Source organism: Lagenorhynchus albirostris, chromosome 5 (genome assembly GCF_949774975.1).
Source record: "Lagenorhynchus albirostris chromosome 5, mLagAlb1.1, whole genome shotgun sequence".
Classification (NCBI taxonomy): Eukaryota; Metazoa; Chordata; class Mammalia; order Artiodactyla; family Delphinidae; genus Lagenorhynchus; species Lagenorhynchus albirostris.
Genome location: NC_083099.1, coordinates 78,539,332 through 78,562,837, shown reverse-complemented (window position 1 = coordinate 78,562,837; position 23,506 = coordinate 78,539,332). Strand labels below are relative to the sequence as shown.

The following is a 23,506-nucleotide window of genomic DNA, read 5'->3' as shown; positions in this document are numbered from 1 at the left end:
ATTCTCCTTGGGCCCATATGAATGCCCATATGGCTGGCACACAACTGTACTAGGCGTCTTAGGTTATCTAACTGTGCCCCTAACTGTTCTAGAAAAGGTCTAACAGGAGGATTCATGATTCAAGAACTGCTTCCTTTGGCAGGGTCTACTTCCCTGATTAGGAGTTAAAACAAAGAAGAATATAATCAGGAACCTTTCCTCAACTCTTAGAGAACATTGCAGATTCCATTGCTAGGGCACTAATTGCCCAACAAAAATACTTAGACTCTCTGGTCACAGTTGCTCTTGATAATAAGATAGCCCTTGATAATCTTTTAGCTGAGCAGGGAAGTGTCTGTGCTATGACCAATACCATCTGTTGTACCTGGATTGACACTTCTGGTGAAGCTGAAACTTAATTATGTAAGATCACTGAGTAAGCCACTTGGCTTAAAAGGGTGACTCCTTCAACAGTGTCTTTGACTGGTTTGGGTCTTGGGGACTATGGCTCTGAAGCACACCCCAAATACTGGGAGTTATCCTATTTATAGCTGTCATAAACATCAGCACATTGGATTCTCTCAAAAGTTTTAAATGCATGTTCACAGCCACTGACCAGCAGAGAAGTGATCTCCCTGAGTGGAACATCAGAAAAGAAATGAGGAGAACAGCCACCTTAAAAATTGTGAACCTGTAACAGGGAAGAACAAAATCTGACTCCATGTTGGATCTGTTTCTTTTACTTAACCTTTGCTTCCTGTTGCTTTTGTGACTATAATCACTAAAAGGATGCTCTTTATAGCTATAAGCATACATAGTGGCGTCCCTTGGGGAACCCTGCCCCTCTGCCTCAATGTTAAACCAAAGTGCCTTCATTCAGCTCACAGGGAAACACCCTGCCCCTGCCCGCCCGTGAATGGCTGCAAGAAAGAAGAAATTAACACATCTCCTCTCAGACGCTGGCCAAACCAGAAGATATTTTGCAAGACTTAGAGCCTTTTTACTTTACTTCCTCACCTCCTCCCCATCTCTGTTCTATAAAAGAAACTAGCATCCAGACCCAGATAAGATGGTACTCTAGGACTCTAGTCTGCCATCTTCTCGGATGCCCAGCTTTCCAAATAAAGTCGCTATTCCTTGCCTCAACACCTCATCTCCTGATTTATTGGTCTGTTGTGCAGCAGAACAAGCTTGGACTTGGTAACAAACCTGAAGTCATGGCCTGTGAATATCACAGGAGTTCATCAAAGACGTCATGACCTATGGATAGCACAACAAAGATCAACAAAGCTGCAGAGCAGTAGTTGAGAGCGAAGCTAATGCCTTAAATTTTGATCACATCTCTCAGGCTGAGAGTATGATGAAAAGGAGGGAACTGTTAAAGAGAAAAGCCACAGGCCCCAAATGGCTAAAGCCCATGATACCAAACCTAGATTTAATACCTAACCTAATTGCAGTTTTGACCTTCACCAGAAATGTAATCTTAATCAACCAGTCTAGAATTTCCTGGTCAGCACCAAGAGGTAATCTGTCCATCCTCCCTCCCCACCCACCCCCAAGATACAATCTGCATGATAAAACCCCCTTGCCTTTCCCTTTTACCCCCAAAAAGCTGCCCTGGTATAAAAATAATCCTTTCTTTTATTTTGCTAATAGCTCCTTTGCCCTATCCTTCTTCCTACAAAAACCTTCCATCTTTTAGTAAAACCCCTTCTAGTTCCTAGATTGGATGCTGCAATTCATGAATCACCTAATAAAGCTAGTTGGATCTTCAAATTTACTCAGCTGAATTTTGTTTTTTAACAACATCCAACAATGGATTCTACTGGTGAGCTGAGGGGTAATAGACTAGTGAGAGTGTAACTTGGCTAGACACTTCTGCAGAGCAATTTGGAATCTAATAAATCTATATATATGCACTTACCTTCTGAAATCTCACATCTAGGAATTTACTCTGAAGAAACATCACCAACAATATGAAAATACATATGCACAAGGTAATTCATTACAGATTGTTGGTAATGGCAAGCTATTTGAGACAATCTGAATGTTGGATGGGTTTTCTGGCTTTTACGTACCGGGCACTGAAAGGGTGGCCAGTCTCCAAATACATCAGTTTCTATTCAGAAAATTAACATTAATACAATACTGTATCTAATCTACACACCTTACTCAAAATTTACCAATTGTTCCAAGTATGTCCTTTTTCTAATCCAATCTAGAGTAAGGTGGTACATTTAGTTGTCATGTCTCTTTAGCTTGCTTTAATTGGAATCAGCTCCTCAGTCTTTGTTTCCGTGACCTTGATATTTTTGAAAAGTGCTGGCCAATTATTTTGTAGAATGTCTCTCAATTTAGGTTTGTCTGATGTTTCTCTACAGTTAAATTTACATTAGACATTTTTGATAAAAATATTCCAGGAGTAATGTTGTGTCTTTCTCAGTATGTCACATGAGGAGGCAGATAATGTTGATTTCTCATATTACTATGTTTCATTAATTTTGATCAGTGAAGGTTCTGGGCTTTCAGAAGAATCATAGTCATGGCAATAATAGCTTTAGAATCACACAGAAGAGATTCCAAAATATGTTTACAAATTTTTTCCAATTAAATTTTTAAAAATGTGTACTGACTTCAGATGACTCCCTGGAAGGGTTAAGTATGATATGTGGTATGCTGTTACCACAGAGATACTCCCACATCTGAATTTTTTCACCTCAGGTCTTTTATTACATATTTCTAAGCAACTATGAATATATCCAAAGATTCTGTGAAAATCACAGGCTCCAGAGGAGATCAACACCTTTACAAGTAGGTTTTAAAGCATACTCTATGTAGGTTTCAGCCAGAGGCACACCCCAAAGTGACAAAATCTCCCACCAATGGATCTGCCAATCTGGGGTCACAGGAGATGACCCTGCCCCCACAGCTCCACATTCTCTGCTTGGGTTGCATATGCTTAAGACTCCAAGCAATTTCATCCTTCAAAATCTAGGTAGAGGTAGCTATACAGCTATAGCTATGCTGGCTGTAGTGCATGCTGTACTAGGGCCCACTAGTAGGAATCACACCTGCCGTTGCTGCCGAAGTACACGGAGTAGAGCCCATGATGTGAGATGGCGCTGCGCAGTGAGGCCCTTTCTTTGACTATGCTCCCATCCCTTCACACATGTTTCAAGTTTCAGAGCATGTGTCAAACCAAAGAGGAAAGAAGCACTGAACTGGAAATGAGATTAATGCTCTAATTTAGGACAAATTTTTAAAACCTGAAAATAAAACTGTTAATACTTGAAACTGCCTAAACAGCTATAGAATCTAGCTAAGATTCCATATAACAGTGAGTTCAAAGAATAGTGGTTGAGAAAATAATTAAGCTATTCCTTGATAATATGCTGAGTCCAGCCCATTCAATGAATTCGTTACACACTTACACACACACACACACACACACACACACACACACACACACACACATCAAGAAGTCCTCTTCTCATAAACTGTTTTTGAGGGACTAGTATTCCAAAGAATATTCAAGAAGAGTATATTTTAAAGTTTTCTTGCCTGAAGAAAATCTAAGATGAGTCCTGGATATATACTGAGAACTAAAATCCATCAAAGCAGAAACATTGGTAACTTAACTTTACTCAAACTTTCTAGGAGAGAGTTATGATACATTTAGAAGTGTCTTTAAAGTCATAAAATATATTTTAAACATACAAAAAAAGAAAAAAGTAATCCTCAAGGGGAAAAGGAGCCACATTTTCTTCCACTTATACCAAATATGGCACGATATTATCTAAGGGAAAAATATTTTAGTATATTATCTATTATTTACAAATTGACCTGTTTTCATTTAATAACATATGTAGACAAGGGTTTTTTTCTTACCTTTTAAAAGGCACAGCATTTTTCAGAACACTTTCCACGTCAGCAACATCTGCTCTGGCAAGATCGGCCACAGTAAGAAAGCCAGAAGCATAGAGGAATCTGGCTCTCTGTGCATTAAGTAAGGATACCCGGACCAGGTCACACAGCTCCCTCTGGATGCCAAATGTAAGACGCTTCTGAAACTGGGACAGTAGTAGTTCCATGTTGTGCCAGCCCAGGCGGTTGGAAAACACTGTAATCATCCCTAGAATATTCATATAATATTTATTGAATTAAAAATTCTTTCTAGACCAATTCTCCGTTTCTTGAGATGTATTTTTATTTCACTGCTGTTATTCTTTCTGCAGAATTATAAAGTTTAACAGGCCCAAGGTATAAAATAATAGGAGAGCAGACATCTTTAAGGGCCTAGCTAATTGGCTAGACACATTAAATATCATCTCATTTTTTCTTAATCATGAACTTGCATTTGAAAAAATTGAGGCAGAGCACATAAACACAAAACAAACAAAAAGCCCTCACTAGTTTGCCTCTCTCTCTCTATTTTTTTCCTTACTTTCTTTAAAGAAGAAAGAACTCTTAAAACAGGTAAAGAACTCTTTTCACCTAGAGGAAAACAAGAGAGCTAATTTAAATTGTCAAGTGCTGAGAGGATTATTTACAAAGAGTGAAAGTCCCATTGATAATTTCATAAAAAAAAAAAAAAAAGGTTGCCCAGCTTGATAGCTATACCCTCTTGAAATAAAGAGGCCAGAGTAGCCAAGTCTCAAGTCATTAAGAAAATCACTTCCCTACAAGAACATTAACCCTAGAGGTAATCTGAGATCTTTGATGCCAGTGAGTTGAAGGGTAAGTCTCTCCCTTCTTACTACCCTCTCCTGGCATCTTTCCCTCGGTAATCTCTCATGCACACAATTTCACAAGGAAACTTCTTACACATGTAAACACACTCTCCAGCAGCCCAGGATTTCCCTCCTAAGGGCTTAAGGATTTCTTGGTAAAATCAGACCTAGAACTTCCCTTGTTTGCCTAGCTTAGAAGATAAGAGTTTAATTTTATTAAGAAAGACCAGTATTTCCTTAGAGAACAGATATTTAAAACAATGAGACAGAAGTCCAGAAAGCCCTCTCCACTTGCCATCTTCCACAATAACAAGTATTAATCAATAACTTGATGAAAAAATGAAGACCAGTGAGAACTGTGTCTGTTTCTTCTTACAATATGCTCCCCCACCAAAAAAAAAAAAGACAGAAAAACAAAGAAGAGCGATGGTCAGCAGGTTGCTACGGAATGGAAGGGGACCAAGATCCAGACACTCAGCCAGCTGCCAGTCTTCTGTAGCAGGGTAACTGAGCCCACAGGAGTCATAGTTTTGGGTGTTTTGATGATGACAGGAACTATATAAAATTATGGCTTAACATGATCCCCTCACTTTTAGAGAAACCTACAGTAAAATGGAATTTGAAAAAAAGTAATCTTAACTTGACCTCAAACCACAGAGTCTTAAATAAATGTGGGAACACTTGTTTAACTGACCTGCATAAACAGCAGCCGACTGTTGTAACGATTGAATCTGTCCACGACTGCATCCATATTTCTGATTAATTTCCTTTAAGGGAACTTCACTGATTAAATCTAATAGCACAAGACTGGTAAAAAACCTAGAAAGTAAATTACCAAAAGTATGGTAAGAGGTCATTTATGTCTACTATGAAAGTACAATGTATGTTGAGAAACAAGAAAGAACCAAAAAAGGTAAGAGGGTGAGAAGGTGAGAAGACTCCTAATAGGATATAGGATTAGTGGACAAAGAGCTCAATGTTCGTAAATTCTAACATACGTTAGTACTATAGCAAAAAACTAATATCTGTATAACAAAAAGATTTTGTTCATATTTCAATAATGCTAACTAATTTTAAGAAATGAGACTGGGTTCAAGAAATATGATGGCACAAAAATTTTAAAGAACACTTGATACACAATTATATCACCTAATCATATTTCAATCAAAATTTGGTTATAAAGAAGTTTTGATGTGAAAGGCAATTGTGCCACAAATAAGCCAAGTATATAATCCTTACAAAATTTACACTTGACTATGATGTAAATAATATGAGACTAATGCTTTAAGAAAAATAATTTTATTATATTTCAAAGAGGCTAAAGCCTGTACAATTTCCCCACCTGAATCTTTTAATTGGCTCTTCCCTACTGGTAACAAATCAATTCAAAGGATGATATAAACCATATCCTCAAATGGAGCCACACTAAGTTGGCAATTCTGATCATATCTTCTTTAAGGGAAGAAAGTAATTAAGAGTTCTACTTTAAAAAGTCTTGATATATAGTGGCTTCTTATAAGCTACAAAGAAGAAACTAAAATATCAATAAATTCAGTAAATACAAGAAGTTGAAAATTTTTACTATATTCAGCCAAAACTTTTATTTTAATGACAATGAAAGTGATTACAATAAACTGAACATCTACTGTATATCCAATACTGTGTTAAAAACTGGATAGTCCAGGCTCCTTGATATTTACCTTTTATGGATGGCCATTTGTCGGTGCTGTTTCTCAGTTCTGGCTGCTACTTTTCCTTTCACACAGCGAGCCAAGAACCCTTCTTCAACTCCCACTAGCTCTGCCACCCGTTTCATAGAAGCTGGCAACTTCTCCCATAAACAGAAAAATCGATACCAATCAATAGTAGTCCAATCCTCAAACACAGGTGTAACCTAAAGGGAAGAAGCATCATTCATTACCTAAAACTATTGCATTACAAAAGGGACAAAATCGTAAACGTATACTTCATGTTAAAAACAAAGGCCTCATGGGCTTCCCTGGTGGCGCAGTGGTTGAGAGTCCACCTGCCGATGTAGGGGACACAGGTTTGTGCCCTGGTCTGGGAAGATCCCACATGCCGCGGAGCGGCTGGGCCCATGAGCCATGGCCGCTGAGTCTGCGTGTCCGGAGCCTGTGCTCCGCAACGGGAGAGGCCACAACAGTGAGAGGCCCGCGTACCGAAAAAACAAACAAACAAACAAAGTCTTCAGTATTTGGAAAAATTTCTAAATATGATAATGCCTCACTTATATGGAAACTTCATTTAATCACAAACAACTCACTGACAAGAGAAAAGAAGAGACCACTAAGCACACAAGCTGGATTTTACAGAATCCAAGGACTTTAATCATAGACACTTTTAATCTCGGTATTCTGATGTTAAATACAATCTTAAGTATTTTGTATGACTTCTGAGAAAATACAGGGAGGGGAAAGAGGAATCAATATTCACAATTGCTATAATATATTTATTATCTGAAGTGTCCAGTATTCAACAACAACGAAAAAAAACAATGAGACATTCAAAGAAACAGAAACATGTGTCCCAAACACAGGGGAAAAAGCAGGCAAAAGAAACACCTTTGAGGGGTTCCAGATGTCAGAAATATCTGCAAAGACTTCAAAGAGACATTAAAAGTATGGTCAAAGAACAGCAACAACAAAAAAAACATGCTTAATAATGTAAAGGAAAGTATGATGACAATGTCTCATCAAGTAGGGAATATGAATAAAGAGAAATGATTAAAAAAAAGAGCCAAATGGAAATTCTAGAGTTAAAAAATACAACTGAAATGAACTATTAACTATAGAGCTCAACAGTAGATGCAAGCTGGCAGAATAAAGAATCAGCAAACATGAAGATAGATCCATCAAGATTATGTAATCTGAGAGGTGAGAAAAAAGGAAAAAAAAAATGAACAGAGCCTCAGAGAAATGTGGGAAGCATTAAAGTGTACCAACACATGCATAATGAGAGTACCAGAAGAAGACAGAAAGGAACAGAAAGAACATTTGAAGAAATTATGGCTAAAACCTTTCCAAATTCAACGGAAAACTTTACATATGCCAGAGACTAAAAGTGAACTCCAACTAGGAAAGCTCAAAAAGACCCACACCCTGATGCATCAGAGTCAAAATGTAAAATACCAAGTGAAAATCATGAAAGCAGCAAAAGAAAAACAATGCATCATATACAAGGGAAACCAAAAAAAATTAAGAGCCGACTTCTCATCAAAAACAATGGAGGACAGGGCTTCCCTGGTGGCACAGTGGTTGAGAGTCCACCTGCCGATGCAGGGGACATGGGTTCGTGCCCCAGTCCGGGAGGATCCCACATGCCACAGAGCGGCTGGGCCCATGAGCCATGGCCGCTGAACCTGCGCGTCCAGAGCCTGTGTTCCGCAACAGGAGAGGCCACAACAGTGAGAGGCCCGCATACTGCAAAAAAAGAAAAAAAACAATGGAGGACAGAATGCTGTGAAACAATGTGTTCAAACTGCTGAAAGAAAAGAAAAGTCAACAAAGAATCTTATATAAAGGAAAACTAACTTTATAAAATAAAGGCATAACAAAGACATTCCCAGATAAACACAAAATTTGTTGCTAGCAGATCTGCCTACAAGAACTACTAAAGAAAAGTTCTTCTGGTTGAAAGAGAGTGACCCAAAACAGTATATTAATTCCACACAGAAAAACAAGGAGTGCCAACAAAGGTAATTGCATGGGTACTTGTAAAGACAGTATTATTGCATATTTCCCCTCTTTTCTTCTCTTGACTGACTTTAAAAAGCAACTGTACAAAACAGTATGTATAAAACATATAAAAATACAAAATGTTTGACAATAACAGCCCAAAGGAGGCAGATGGGAGCAAAGCTATATTGAAGTAGGAAATAACAAGAGAGAGTAACTAAATCCATAGAAACAAAAAAAGGGAAGCACAAATCTTAAATAAAAATGTAAATATAACAAATTTTATGTGTATACATTTGCTCTCCTTTCTACTCTCAGCTTCTTTAAAGACATAAAATTGTATAAAATAACAATTATAACAATGTATTGTTGGGTTTGTAACACATGTAGATTAGATGTAACATGTATAACACTAATAGCACCAAAGAGAAAAAAAAAAAGGAATAGGAATACAGCTATACAAGAATAATGTTTCTATATCTCAATGGGATTAAGTAAGTATAAATTTTAAGCTGTATATGCTAACCCCTTGAGTAATTACTGGGAAAATAACTTCAAAAAATATAGAGAAAAAGTAAAGAAATTTAAATGTTATACTAGAAAGTTTTGCTTAATTCAAAAGAAATCAGTAAAAGTACAAGAGAACAAAAGAAGACGTGAGATATATAGAAAACAGACAAAATGTGGAAGATGTAAATCCAACTACATCAATAGTAACATGAAATGCAAATGGACTAAATAATCTATCAAAGACAGAGATCGACAGATTGGATAAGAAAAAAACCAGAATCCAACTATATGCTGTCTATAAGAGACACATTACAGATTCAAAAATACAACAGGTCAAAAGTAAAAGGAAGTGAAAATATGCAAGCCACAACTATAACAAAGCCAGAGTAACTAGACTAATATCAGATAAAATAGACTTCTAAAAAAAAGTTCACAGAAGAGGAATATTTTATGACAACAGGACCCATCCAACAAACAAACATAACAACTGTAAATACATACAGGGTTCTGAAACACATGAACAAAACTTGACAGAAATGAAGAAACAGACAATTCAAAAATAAGAGTTGAAGATTTAAATACCCTCACTTTCAACAGTGGAAAGAAGAACTAAGAAGATCAACAGGAAATAGAAGGTGAAAACGATTACAGTAAATCAACTAGACCTAACAGACATCTGTAGAACTTCAACCAGCAACAGCAGAATGCACATTTTTCTTGAGGCCACATAGAACATTTTCCAGGACAGACCATCTACTAGGCAATAAAACAAGCCTCAATAAATGTAAAAGGATTGAAATCATGTGAAATATGTTTTCTGACAATGGAATGAAATTAAAAATAAATTTTAAAAAATTTTGGAAATTCACAATGTAGAAATTAAACAAGATGCTACTAAATAACAATGGGTCAGAGAAGAAATCACAATTGAAATTAAAAACTACCTTGAAACAGATGAAGATAAAAAATGAAAACATAAAATACCAAAATTTATGGGATACAGTGAAAGTAGTGCTTTGAAAGAAATTTATAGTTATAAATGCCTATACTAAAAAAGAATAAAGATCTAAAATCAATATCCTAATCTTCCACCTTAAGACACTGCAAATTGAAGGGCAAAGGAAAGCCAAAGCAAGAAGGAAAAAAAAAAAAAACTATAAAGAGCAGAAATTAATGAAACAGAGAGTAAAAAATAATAGAGAAAATCAACCTACCCAAAATAGGTTCTGTTAAAAGGTAAACTGAAACACATTAAAATTTTCAAGAGTTTATTTGAGCACGCACCAATTAGAATTGGGCAGTGCCAAACCAAAGGCAGTTAGGAGTCCTCTAATGACAGGAGCTAGGGGCAAAGTTTTTAAAGAGAAGATGCTGAAGAAAATCAAAGCAATTACAGGACTGGTTATAGCTTCAGCAGTTGCCTTATTTGGGAGAACCTAGTTGGCTTTTTGTGATTGGTTGTTCTCAAGTTTCACTTTCTTGGATTCAAGTGCATTGACTAAGGCTTAAGTTCTTGTTTGCTTACATAAGCTGCTAAGACAGGCTTCCTTATTTAAGTATTGTTAACAGTTCTTTGAAACAATACTGAAACCTTTAGCTAGATTGATCAAGAAAAAGAGAGAATACTCAAATTACTAAAATCAGGAATGGAAGAGGGGACACTACTACTGCCTTATAGAAATAAAAAGAATCATAAAAAAATACTATGAACAATTGAATACCAACAAACTAGATAACCTAGATGAAATGGACAAATTCCTGGAAACATACCAACTACCAAAACTGATTCAAGAAAAAATAGAAAATCTAAATAGACCTAAAACAAGAATAGAGACTGAATTAGTAATCAAAAAATGTACTCCAAAGAAATGTCTAAGCCCAAATGGCTTGACTGGTGAAATCTATTACCAAATGTTTAAATAATTAACAGCAATCCTTCACAATTTCTTCCAAAAAGAGAGAGGAACACTTCCTAATTCATTCACTACCTCAAAACCACACAAAATCATCATGAGAGTAAAGAACTACAGACCAATGTGTCTTAAGAATGTAGATGCAACAATCCTCAACAAAATACCAGCAAACCAAATCTAGCAACATGTAAATAGTACTATACAACATGATCAAGTGAGATTTACCCAGAAAATTCAAGATTAATATCATATCTGAAAATCAAATAATGTAATATCAATAGAATAATGGACAAAAATCCCATGATGATCTCAATAGATGCAGAAAAAGCACGTCACAAAATCTAACACCTTTTTGTGATTAAAAAAATTCAACAATCTAGGAATAGAAGGTAAATTCCTCAACCTGATAAAGGCTATGTGCAAAAAATCCACAGCTAACATCATACTTGATGGTGAAAGCCTGAACACTTTCCCTCTAAGATCAGGAACAAGACAAAGATGTCTGCTCTCACTATCTCTATTCGTATTTAACTAGAGATTCCATACAGGTCAAGAAAAAGAAATAAAATTCATCTATAGTGGAAAGGAAGAAGCAAAACTACCTCTATTTGCAAATGATATGAACTTGTATATAGAAAATCCTAAGGAATCCACCAAAATACTATTAAAATTAATGAACAAGTTTAACAGGCTGCAGCATACAAGATCAAAATATTAAAAAATTGTTCATACATTTCAATAAACAATCTGAAAAGAAAATTAACAAAGGAATTCCATTTACAATAGCATTAAAAACAATAAAATGTTTAAGAATAAGTTTAACAAAAGACATATAAAACTTGTACTCTGAAAACTATAAAAACTGTTGAAAGAAATTAAAGACCTACACAAATGTGAAGACAGCCATGTACACTAACTGGAAGACTTAACATTGTTAATTGTCATCAAAATTAAAAATCTTTGTGCTTCAAAAGACATAATCAAAAACTTGAAAAGACATCCCACAGAATGCAAGAAAATATTTCCATATCATATATCTCATAAGAGACTTGTATCCAGAATATATAAAGAACTCTTACAACTCAATAATAAAATGATAAATAACCCAATTTAAAAATGGGCAAAGGATCTGAGTAGATATTTTTCTAAGGAAGATAGATATTCATGTGGTCAAGAAACAGATGGAAAGGTGTTCAACGTCACTACCCATTAGGGAAATACAAATTCAAACTATAATGAGATAGCACTTCAAGCCCATAAGGATATACTTAAAAAGACAGATAAAAACAAGCATTGGAGAGATGTGGAGAAATGTGAACCCTTGTACATTGCTTATGGTAATGTAAAATTATGCAGCTGCTTTTTAGGACTTTGGAAGCTCCTCAAAATGTTAAAATTAGAGTTACCATATGATCCAGCAGTTCTACTTCTAGAAATATACCTAAGAGAATCCAAAACATATGTCCACGAAAACTTGAATATGAATGTTAACAGCAGCATTACTCATAATAGTCAAAAAGTAAAAACATATCAAATGTCCATCATTTTGATGAATGGATAAAGATGTAGTACATCTCTACAATGAAATATTATTCTGCAATATAAAGGACTTAAGAACTGATACATGATAAAACATGGATGAACCTTGAAAACATTATGCTAAGTGAAAGAAACCAGCCATAAAAGACCACATATTATATAATTCCATTTATATGAATAAGAATAGAATAGAAAGTCTATAGAAAAACAGAAATCACACTGGTGGTTGCTCAGGCGTAGGGGAAGATGAGGAGGTTGAAGGAAAATGGGGAGTGACTGCTAATGGGTACAGGGTTTCTTTCTGAGGTGATGAAAATGTTCTGAAATTAGATGTTGATGACTGCACAACTCTGTGAACATACTAAAAATCATTGACTTGTACACTTTAAATTATATACTATGTGAATTGTATTGCAACACAGCTATTTAAAAAAACCTCAAATTCCCTATGAGAAAATTTTCAGAACACTCCTGAAAGCCCCAAAGTAGACTCAAAGAAATAGAAAAACATCTCTTTTCATAAATAAGACCAATCAAATTAAAAAGGATGTCAGTCAGTTCTCCTCCATGTTAATGTATAAATTTAACAATACCAATGAAAATACCAAGTTAATTCTAAGCGATATATGAAAAGGGAGGTAAGCAAGAATACCTATGAACACTAAAAAAGGAGAGCAATGAAACTAACCCTACTAGATAATACAACAAAAGCTTTTAATTAAAACAGAGGTAGTAGTGTACATATTGGTAAAATTGGTCTGTTGCCAGGTCAACAAATGAAATAGAAATATACCCAACAACAAATGGAAATTAGAAATGCATCTAAACACAAATGCAAATTAGTACATAAAAATTGGAGAAAAAAGTTAAATGAAAGCCGAAGAAAATTTTTCACTGTGTGTAAACAAATCTTTTTAATAAATAAAGATGTGACTACAGATAGCCATTATGAAAAAAGATAAAATTGAAGAACCATATATTAGAATAAACTCTAAATGGAATAGAGCGCAAAAGAGAGGGACTACAATCATATAATTACTTGAAGAAAATGTGAGAGAATTTATAATCTCAGAACAAGAAAAGCATTTCTCACTGATTCTAAAGTTCAAAATTCAACTACATTTTTTTTTAAATGCTATACAAAACACACAATAAACAAAGTCAAAAGCCAAGTGAAAAACTAGGAGAAAAATATTTATACCACAAAGAACTACTCTCCCTAATATATGTAAAAGAATTGTTAAAACTTAAGAAAAAGACCAAAAATACAATAGAAAAATGTGCAAAAGACATGGACAACTCATAGAAAATAAAAGAATACTACCTTAAACATATAGAAAAAATGTTCAAATTTATTCATAATAAAAAGTGTAAATTAAAAGTACACTCAAAAATATAAAAGCTTGACAATATAATTTTATTTATGAGATTGTGGGAAAATAACCACTCTCATATAGCACTGGTAAAACTGGAAAATGATATAAACGCTATAGAGGGCAATGCAAAACCAAAATCACCTATGTCTTTACACTTGACCCAGCAATCATACTTCTAGGATTCTTTTGCAAAGATACACCTCCATCAAAACTAAACTAAACAATAATATATGCCAAAGTTACTCACTGCAGCATCATTTGCCATACCAAAATACTGGGAACAACTCAAATATCCATCAGAGAACTGACTGAATAAACAATGGATTATCCACATACACAATGGGGTTATACAGATATAAAAAGAATAAAAATCCCATGAACTGACAAAGAGTGATTTCCAAGATATATTAGATATATTGTTAAAGGGGAAAAAGAGGTACAAAGTAATGTATATAGAATACTATCCTCTGAATAAGAAAGGTAAAGTGAGACTGTATCTAAGCACTTGCTAATATTTATTAGCACTTGCTAATATTTATACAACGAAAAAGACATACACCAGAAACTAATGAAAACAATTATCTATGAAGGTAAGAGGAAACGGCATGCAGAGCATTGACATATAGCTGCCAGACTTCACTGGGTATTCCTTTTTATATAGTTCTGACTTTTGAATCACATAAATGTTTTAAATATTCAAAAAACAAAATAGTACATGCAAACTTAAATGTTTTATTTAAAAAAATAAATGTACATTAACTTGGCAATTTTTTGAGATAGGGTTATGGTCTTTTGAGTGTGAGTCTATTGATTAGAATTTACCATGGCTCTCTTATGTAAACCATACCCACAATACACTGTCTCATAAATCCAGTTACTCTTTTGGTCAAGTGAAATTAGACATTAAAGAAAATTGCAAAATACTCTGTGAACAGTATCCTTCTAGTTGTTTTCCCATATAGATTATAATTTTTTTTCAGAGCTTTACGGAAGTCTCACTCACATGTTTTATCAGCAATTATTTTAGTAACTTGCATTAAATCTAATTTTCATAGAAGGAAACTGGCTCTGGAGCCCAACTCTAGTCTGACTCTAGAGCCCATAATCATAACCAATGTGAAATAAATGAGACTTATTTATAAGGCCATGCCAGATAACTGGTAAGACCAGCTTTGAGATTCTTCTTAGACACATTCTCAGGCGCAGAACTTTGAACACATTATCACCCACGTAGTACACATGTTCACTGGAAGGGGGGACGGAGGGAAGGCCCTGTCCAGAAATTTCTCCTCTGCTCACCTCTATATAGTGTTTTTATTGAAATACATTTCTTGATAAGCCTTCCTAATTCTTATAATTTCAAATTTACCCCCCACTCTCTTGCCTATCAAAACACATGCATTTGCTCTTTCCCCCTTCCCAACTTTATTGAGGCATAATTGACAAATGAAATTGCATATATTTAAGGTGTACAATATACTGATTTGACATATGTATTCACTGTGAAATGATTACCACAATCAAGTTAATTAGCACATCTATCACCTCACATAGTTACCACTGTGTGCATGTGTGTGGTGAGATTCTCTCCGTAAGCAAATTCCAAGTATACAATACAGTATTATTAGCTAAAATCACTATGCTGTACATTAAATTCCCAGAACTTATTCATCTTACACAGGCATACATTGGGGATATTCTGGGTTCAGTTCAAAACATTACAATAGAGGGAAGAGGGGGAAGATGGCGGAAGAGTAAGACGCGGAGATCACCTTCCTCCCAACAGATACATCAGAAATACAACTACACGTGGAACAACTCCTACCGAACACCCACTGAACGCTGGCAGAAGACCTCAGACCTCCCAAAAGGCAAGAAACTCCCCACGTACCTGGGTAGGCCAAAAGAAAAAAGAATAAACAGAGACAAAAGAATAGGAAAGGGACCTGCACCAGTGGGAGGGAGCTGTGAAGGAGGAAAGGTTTCCACACACTAGGAAGCCCCTTCAGGGGCAGAGACTGCGGGTGGTGGAGTGGGGAAGCTTCGGAGCCACGGAGGAGAGCACAGCAAAAGGGGTGCAGAGGGCAAAGCGGAGAGATTCCCGTACAGAGGATCGGTGCCGACTGGCACTCACTAGCCCGAGAGGCTTGTCTGCTCACCCGCCGGGGCAGGCGGGGCTGGGAGCTGAGGCTAGGGCTTGGCTAGGACTGGCGGCGTGAACACAGCCTGAAGGGGTTACTGCACCACGGCTAGCTGGGAGGGAGTCCGGGGAAAAGTCTGGACCTGCCAAAGAGGCAAGAGACTTTTTCTTCCCTCTTTGCTTCCTGGTGTGCGAGGAGAGGGGATTAAGAGCGCTGCTTAAAGGAGCTCCAGAGACGGGCGCGAGCCGTGGCTAGCAGCGCAGACCCCAGAGACGGGCATGAGAGACGCTAAGGCTGCGGCTGCCGCCACCAAGAAGCCTGTGTGCGAGCGCAGGTCACTATCCACACCTCCCTTCCGGGGAGCCTGTGCAGCCCGCCACTGACAGGGTCCCGGGATTCAGGGACAACTTCCCGGGAGAAAGCACGGCGCACCTCAGGCTGGTGCCACGTCCCGACGGCCTCTGCCACCTCAGGCTCGCCCCGCATCGTGCCCCTCCCTCCCCCCGGCCTGAGTGAGCCAAAGCCCCCGAATCAGCGGCTCCTTAAACCCTGTCCTGTCTGAGCGAAGAACAGACGCCCTCCGGCGACCTACACGCATAAGCGGGGCCAAATCCAAAGCTGAACCCCGGGAGCTGTGTGAACAAAGAGAAAGGGAAATCTCTCCCAGCAGCCTCAGGAGCAGTGGATTGAATCTCTACAATCAACCTGATGTACCCTGCATCTGTGGAATACCTGAATAGACAACGAATCATCCCAAATTCAGGAGGTGGACTTTGAGAGCAAGATTTATTATTTTTTCCCCTTTTCCTCTTTTTGTGAGTGTGTATGTGTATGCTTCTGTGTGAGATTTTGTCTGTATAGCTTTGCTTTCACCATTTTTCCTAGGGGTCTATCTGTCCATTTTTTCTTTTGTTTTTTTACTTAAAAAAATTTTTTTTCTTCATTAATTATTTTTTATTTTAATAACTTTATTTTATTTAATCTTATTTTATTTTATTTTATTTTATTTTATCCTCTTTCTTTCTTTCTACTTTTTCTCCCTTTTATTCTGAGCCGTGTGGATGAAAGGCTCTTGGTGCTGCAGCCAGGAGTCAGTGCTGTGCCCCTGAGGTGGGAGAGCCAAGTTCAGGTCACTGGTCCACAAGACACCTCCCAGCTCCACGTAATATCAAATGGTGAAAATCTCCCAGAGATCTCCATCTCAACACCAACACCCAGCTTCACTCAACGACCAGCAAGCTACAGTGCTGGACACCCTATGCCAAACAACTAGCAAAACAGGAACACAACCCCACCCATTAGCAGAGAGGCTGCCTAAAATCATAATAAGTCCACAGACACCCCAAAACACACCACCAGACGTGGACCTCCCCACCAGAAAGACAAGATCCAGCCTCATCCACCACAACACAGGCACTAGTCCCCTCCACCAGGAAGCCTACACAACCCACTAAAACAACTTTAGCCACTGGGGAAAGACACCAAAAACAACAGGAACTACGAACCTGCAGCCTGCAAAAAGGAGACCCCAAACACAGTAAGATAAGCAAAATGAGAAGACAGAAAAACACACAGCAGATGAAGGAGCAAGATAAAAACCCACCAGACCTAACAAATGAAGAGGAAATAGGCAGTCTACCTGAAAAAGAATTCAGAATAATGATAGTAAAGATGATCCAAAATCTTGGAAATAGAATAGAGAAAATGCAAGAAACATTTAACAAGGACCTAGAAGAACTAAAGATGAAACAAGCAACGATGAACAACACAATAAATGAAATTAAAACTACTCTAGAAGGGATCAATAGCAGAATAACTGAGGCAGAAGAACGGATAAGTGACCTGGAAGATAAAATAATGGAAATAACTACTGCAGAGCAGAATAAAGAAAAAAGAATGAAAAGAACTGAGGACAGTCTCAGAGACCTCTGGGACAACATTAAACACACCAACATTCGAATTATAGGGGTTCCAGAAGAAGAAGAGAAAAAGAAAGGAACTGAGAAAACATTTGAAGAGATTATATAGAAAACTTCCCTAATATGGGAAAGGAAATAATTAATCAACTCCAGGAAACACAGAGAGTCCCATACAGGATAAATCAAAGGAGAAACACGCCAAAAAACATATTAATCAGGCTATCAAAAATTAAATACAAAGAAAATATGTTAAAAGCAGCAAGGAAAAAACAACAAATAACACACAAGGGAATCACATAAGGTTAAGAGCTGATCTTTCAGCAGAAACTCTGCAAGCCAGAAGGGACTGGCAGGACATATTTAAAGTGATGAAGGAGACAAACCTACAATCAAGATTACTCTACCCAGCAAGGATCTCATTCAGATTTGATGGAGAAATTAAAACCTTTACAGACAAGCAAAAGCTGAGAGAGTTCAGAACCACCAAACCAGCTTTACAACAAATGCTAAAGGATCTTCTCTAGGCAAGAAACACAAGAGAAGGAAAAGACCTACAATAACAAACCCAAAACAATTAAGAAAATGGGAATAGGAACATACATATTGATAATTACCTTAAATGTAAATGGATTAAATGCTCCCACCAAACACAGACTGGCTGAATGGATACAAAAACAAGACCCATATATATGCTGTCTACTAGAGACGCACTTCAGACCTAGGGACACATACAGACTGAAAGTGAGGGGATGGAAAAAGATATTCCATGCAAATGGAAACCAAAAGAAAGCTGGAGTAGCAATTCTCACATCAGACAAAATAGACTTTAAAATAAAGACTATTACAAGAGACAAAGAAGGACACTACATAATGATCAAAGGATCGATCCAAGAAGAAGATATAACAATTGTAAATATTTATGCACCCAATATAGGAGCACCTCAATACATAAGGCAAATACTAACAGCCATAAAAGGAGAAATCAACAGTAACACATTCATAGTAGGGGATTTTAACACCCCACTTTCACCAATGGACAGATCATCCAAAATGAAAATAAATAAGGAAACACAAGCTTTAAATGATACATTAAACAAGATGGACTTAATTGATATTTATAGGACATTCCATCCAAAAGCAACAGAATACACACTTTTCTCAAGTGTTCATGGAACATTCTCCAGGATAGATCATATCTTGGGCCACAAATCAAGCCTTGGTAAATTTAAGAAAATTGAAATTGTATCAAGTATCTTTTCCGACCACAACGCTATGAGATTAGATATCAATTACAGAAAAAGATCTGTAAAAAATACAAACACGTGGAGGCTAAACAATACACTACTTAATAACGAAGTGATCACTGAAGAAATCAAAGAGGAAATCAAAAAATACCTAGAGACAAATGACAGTGGAGACACGACAACCCAAACCCTATGGGATGCAGCAAAAGCAGTTCTAAGAGGGAAGTTTATAGCAATACAATCCTACCTTAAGAAACAGGAAACATCTCGAATAAACAATCTAACCTTGCACCTAAAGCAATTAGAGAAAGAAGAACAAAAAAACCCCAAAGTTAGCAGAAGGAAAGAAATCATAAAGATCAGATCAGAAATAAATGAAAAAGAAATGAAGGAAACAATAGCAAAGATCAACAAAACTAAAAGCTGGTTCTTTGAGAAGATAAACAAAATTGATAAACCATTAGCCAGACTCATCAAAAGGGAGAAGACTCAAATCAATAGATTTAAAAATGAAAAAGGAGAAGTAACAACTGACATTGCAGAAATACAAAATCATGAGAGATTACTACAAGCAACTATATGCCAATAAAATGGACAACCTGGAAGAAATGGACAAATTCTTAGAAATGGACAACCTGCCAAGACTGAATCAGGAAGAAACAGAAAATATGAACAGACCAATCACAAGCACTGAAATTGAAACTGTGATTAAAAATCTTCCAACAAACAAAAGCCCAGGACCAGATGGCTTCACAGGTGAATTCCATCAAACATTTAGAGAAGAGCTAACACCTATCCTTCTCAAACTCTTCCAAAATATAGCAGAGGGAGGAACACTCCTAAACTCATTCTCCAAGGCCACCATCACCCTGATACCAAAACCAGACAAGGATGTCACAAAGGAAGAAAACTACAGGCCAATATCACTGATGAACATAGATGCAAAAATCCTCAACAAAATACTAGGAAACAGAATCCAACAGCACATTAAAAGGATCATACACCATGATCAAGTGGGGTTTATTCCAGGAATACAAGGATTCTTCAATATACGCAAATCAATCAATGTGATACACCATATTAACAAATTGAAGGAGAAAAACCATGTGGTCATCTCAATAGATGCAGAAAAAACTTTTGACAAAATTCAACACCCATTTATCATAAAAACCCTCCAGAAAGTAGGCAGAGAGGGAAATTTCCTCAACATAATAAAGGCCATATATGACAAACCCACAGCCAACATCATCCTCAATGGTGAAAAACTGAAAGCATTTCCACTAAGATCAGGAAAAAGACAAGGTTGCCCACTCTCACCACTCTTAATCAACATAGTTTTGGAAGTTTTAGCCACAGCAATCAGAGAAGAAAAGGAAATAAAAGTAATCCAAATCAGAAAAGAAGAAGTAAAGCTGTCACTGTTTGCAGATGACATGATACTATATATAGAGAGAGAATCCTAAAGATGCTACCAGAAAACTACTAGAGCTAATCAATGAATTTGGTAAAGTAGCAGGATACAAATTTAATGCACAGAAATCTCTTGCATTCCTATACACTAATGATGAAAAATCTGAAAGTGAAATCAAGAAAACACTCCCATTTACCACTGCAACAAAAAGAATAAAATATCTAGGAATAAACCTACCTAAGGAGACAAAAGACCTGTATGCAGAAAATTATAAGACACTGATGAAAGAAATTAAAGATGATAGAAATAGATGCAGAGATATACCATGTTCTCGGATGGGAAGAATCAACATTGTGAAAATGACTCTACTACCCAAAGCAATCTACAGATTCAATGCAATCCCTATCAAACTACCACTGGCATTTTTCACAGAACTAGAACAAAAAATTTCACAATTTGTATGGAAACACAAAAGACCCCGAATAGCCTGAGCAATATTGAGAAAGAACAACGGAGCTGGAGGAATCACACTCTCTGACTTCAGACTATACTACAAAGCTACAGTAATCAAGACAGTATGGTACTGGCACAAAAACAGAAATATTGATCAATGGAACCTGACAGAAAGCCCAGAGATACCCACGCACATATGGTCACCTTATCTTTGATAAAGGAGGAAGGAATGTACAGTGGAGAAAGGACAGCCTCTTCAATAAGTGGTGCTGGGAAAACTGGACAGCTATATGTAAATGTATAAGATTAGAACATTCCCTAATACCATACACAGAAATAAGCTCAAAATAGATTAAAGATCTAAATGTAAGGCCAGAAACTATCAAACTCTTAGAGGAAAACACAGGCAGAACACTCTATGACATAAATCACAGCAAGATCCTTTTTGACCCACCTCCTAGAGAAATGGAAATAAAAACAAAAATAAACAAATGGGACCTAATGAAACTTCAAAGCTTTTGCACAGCAAAGGAAACCATAAACAAGACCAAAGGACAACCCTAAGAATGGGAGAAAATATTTGCAAATGAAGCAACTGACAAAGGATTAATCTCCAAAATTTACAAGCAGCTCATGCAGCTCAATAACCAAAAACCAAACAGCCCAATCCAAAAATGAGCAGAAGACCTAAATAGACATTTCTCCAAAGAAGATATACAGACTGCCAACAAACACATGAAACAATGCTCAACATCATTAATCATTAGAGAAATGCAAACCAAAACTACAATGAGATATCATCTCACACCAGTCAGAATGGCCATCATCAAAAAATCTAGAAACAATAGATGCTGGAGAGGGTGTGGAGAAAAGGGAACACTCTTGCACTGCTGGTGGGAATGTGAATTGGTACAGCCACTATGGAGAACAGTATGGAGCTTCCTTAAAAAACTACAAATAGAGCTACCATATGACCCAGCAATCCCACTACTGGGTATATACCCTGAGAAAACCATAATTCAAAAAGAGTCATGTACCAAAATATTCATTGCAGCTCTACTTACAATAGCCAGGGCATGGAAGCAACCTAAGTGTCCATCAACAGATGAATGGATAAAGAAGATGTGGCACATATATACAATGGAATATTACTCAGCCATAAAAAGAAACGAAATTGAGTTATTTATAGTGAGGCGGATGGACCAAGAGTCTGTCATACAGAGTGAAGTAAGTCAGAAAGAGAAAGACAAATACCATATGCTAACACATATATATGAAATCTAAAAAAAAAAATGTCATGAAGAACCTAGGGGTAAGACAGGAATAAAGACACAGACCTACTAGAGAATGGACTTGAGGATATGGGGTGGGGGAAGGGTAAGCTGTGACAAAGTGAGAGAGTGGCATGGACATATATACACTACCAAATGTAAAATAGCCAGTGGGAAGCAGCCACATAGCACAGGGAGATCAACTCAGTGCTTTGTGACTACCTAGAGGGGTGGGATAGGAGGGTGGAAGGGAGGGAGACACAAGACGGAAGAGATATGGGAACATATGTATATGTATAACTGATTCACTTTGTTATAAAGCAGAAACTAACACAGCATTGTAAAGCAATTATACTTCAATAAAGATGTAAAAAAACAAAACAAAACAACAAAAAAAAACATTACAATAAAGCAATTATCATAATAAAGTGAGCCACACAAGTTTTTTGGTTTCCCAGTGCATATAAAAGTTATGTTTTGGTTTAACAGTGCATATAAAAGTAGTCTCTTAAGTATGCAATAGTATTATGTCTAAAAAAACCATGCACACATCTTAATCTAAAAATAATGCTGTAAGGGAATTCCCTGGCGGTCCAGTGGTTGGGACTCCATGCTCTCACTGCTGAGGGCCGGGGTTCGCTCCCTGGTGGGGGAACTAAGATCCCACAAGCCACAAGGTAAGATCCCTCAAGCCGCAAGGCACAGCCAAAAATAAATAAATAAAAATAAAATTTTTAGTTATAAAAAATAAAAATAATGATGTTCGAAAAATGGCACCAAAAGACTTGTTTAATGTGGGGTTACTACAAAACTTCAATTTCTAAAAAACAGATGCAGTATCTACAAAGCGCAATGAAGCAGAGCAAAGTGCAATAAAACGAGGAGGTATGCCTTTAACTGAAAGTTCGTACCCTTTGACCAACACCTCCCCATGTCCCCCATACCCCAGCCCCTGGCAACCACCATTCCCCTTTGTTTCTGAGTTCAACTTTTCCGATTCTCCATTAGCGAGACCATACAAAATTTTTCTTTCTCTGTCTGGCTTATTACACTTAGTACAACACCCTCCACGTTAATCCATGTTGTCACAAATAGCAAGGTTTCCTTGTTTTTTATGGCTGAATGATATTCCATTGTATACATAGTTATAAAATCCTATTTTAAGCTAATAACAACTTAACTTCGATGCTATACAAAAACTCTATGCTTTTACTTCTCCATCCCCTCATATTTTATGCCTTTAATATTACAATTTACATTTTATCTTATGTATCTATTAACAAATTATTGTAATTATAGTTATTTTCAATGTTTGTCTTTAACTT

At 36.7% G+C, this 23,506-nt stretch overlaps 1 protein-coding gene across 1 annotated transcript in view; it reads right to left on the bottom strand.

Annotated features, from left to right (window-relative positions):
• The window catches only part of POLQ (DNA polymerase theta), a 113,995-nt gene that overhangs the window by 59,079 nt on the left and 31,410 nt on the right, over window positions 1–23,506 (bottom strand). Inside the window, exons 13-15 of the mRNA XM_060149319.1 lie at window positions 6,410–6,603; window positions 5,404–5,528; window positions 3,868–4,111 (exon numbers count right to left, since the gene is read on the bottom strand). Coding sequence (XP_060005302.1) covers window positions 3,868–4,111; window positions 5,404–5,528; window positions 6,410–6,603 — 563 coding nt within the window. The remainder of the gene's footprint in view (window positions 1–3,867; window positions 4,112–5,403; window positions 5,529–6,409; window positions 6,604–23,506) is intronic.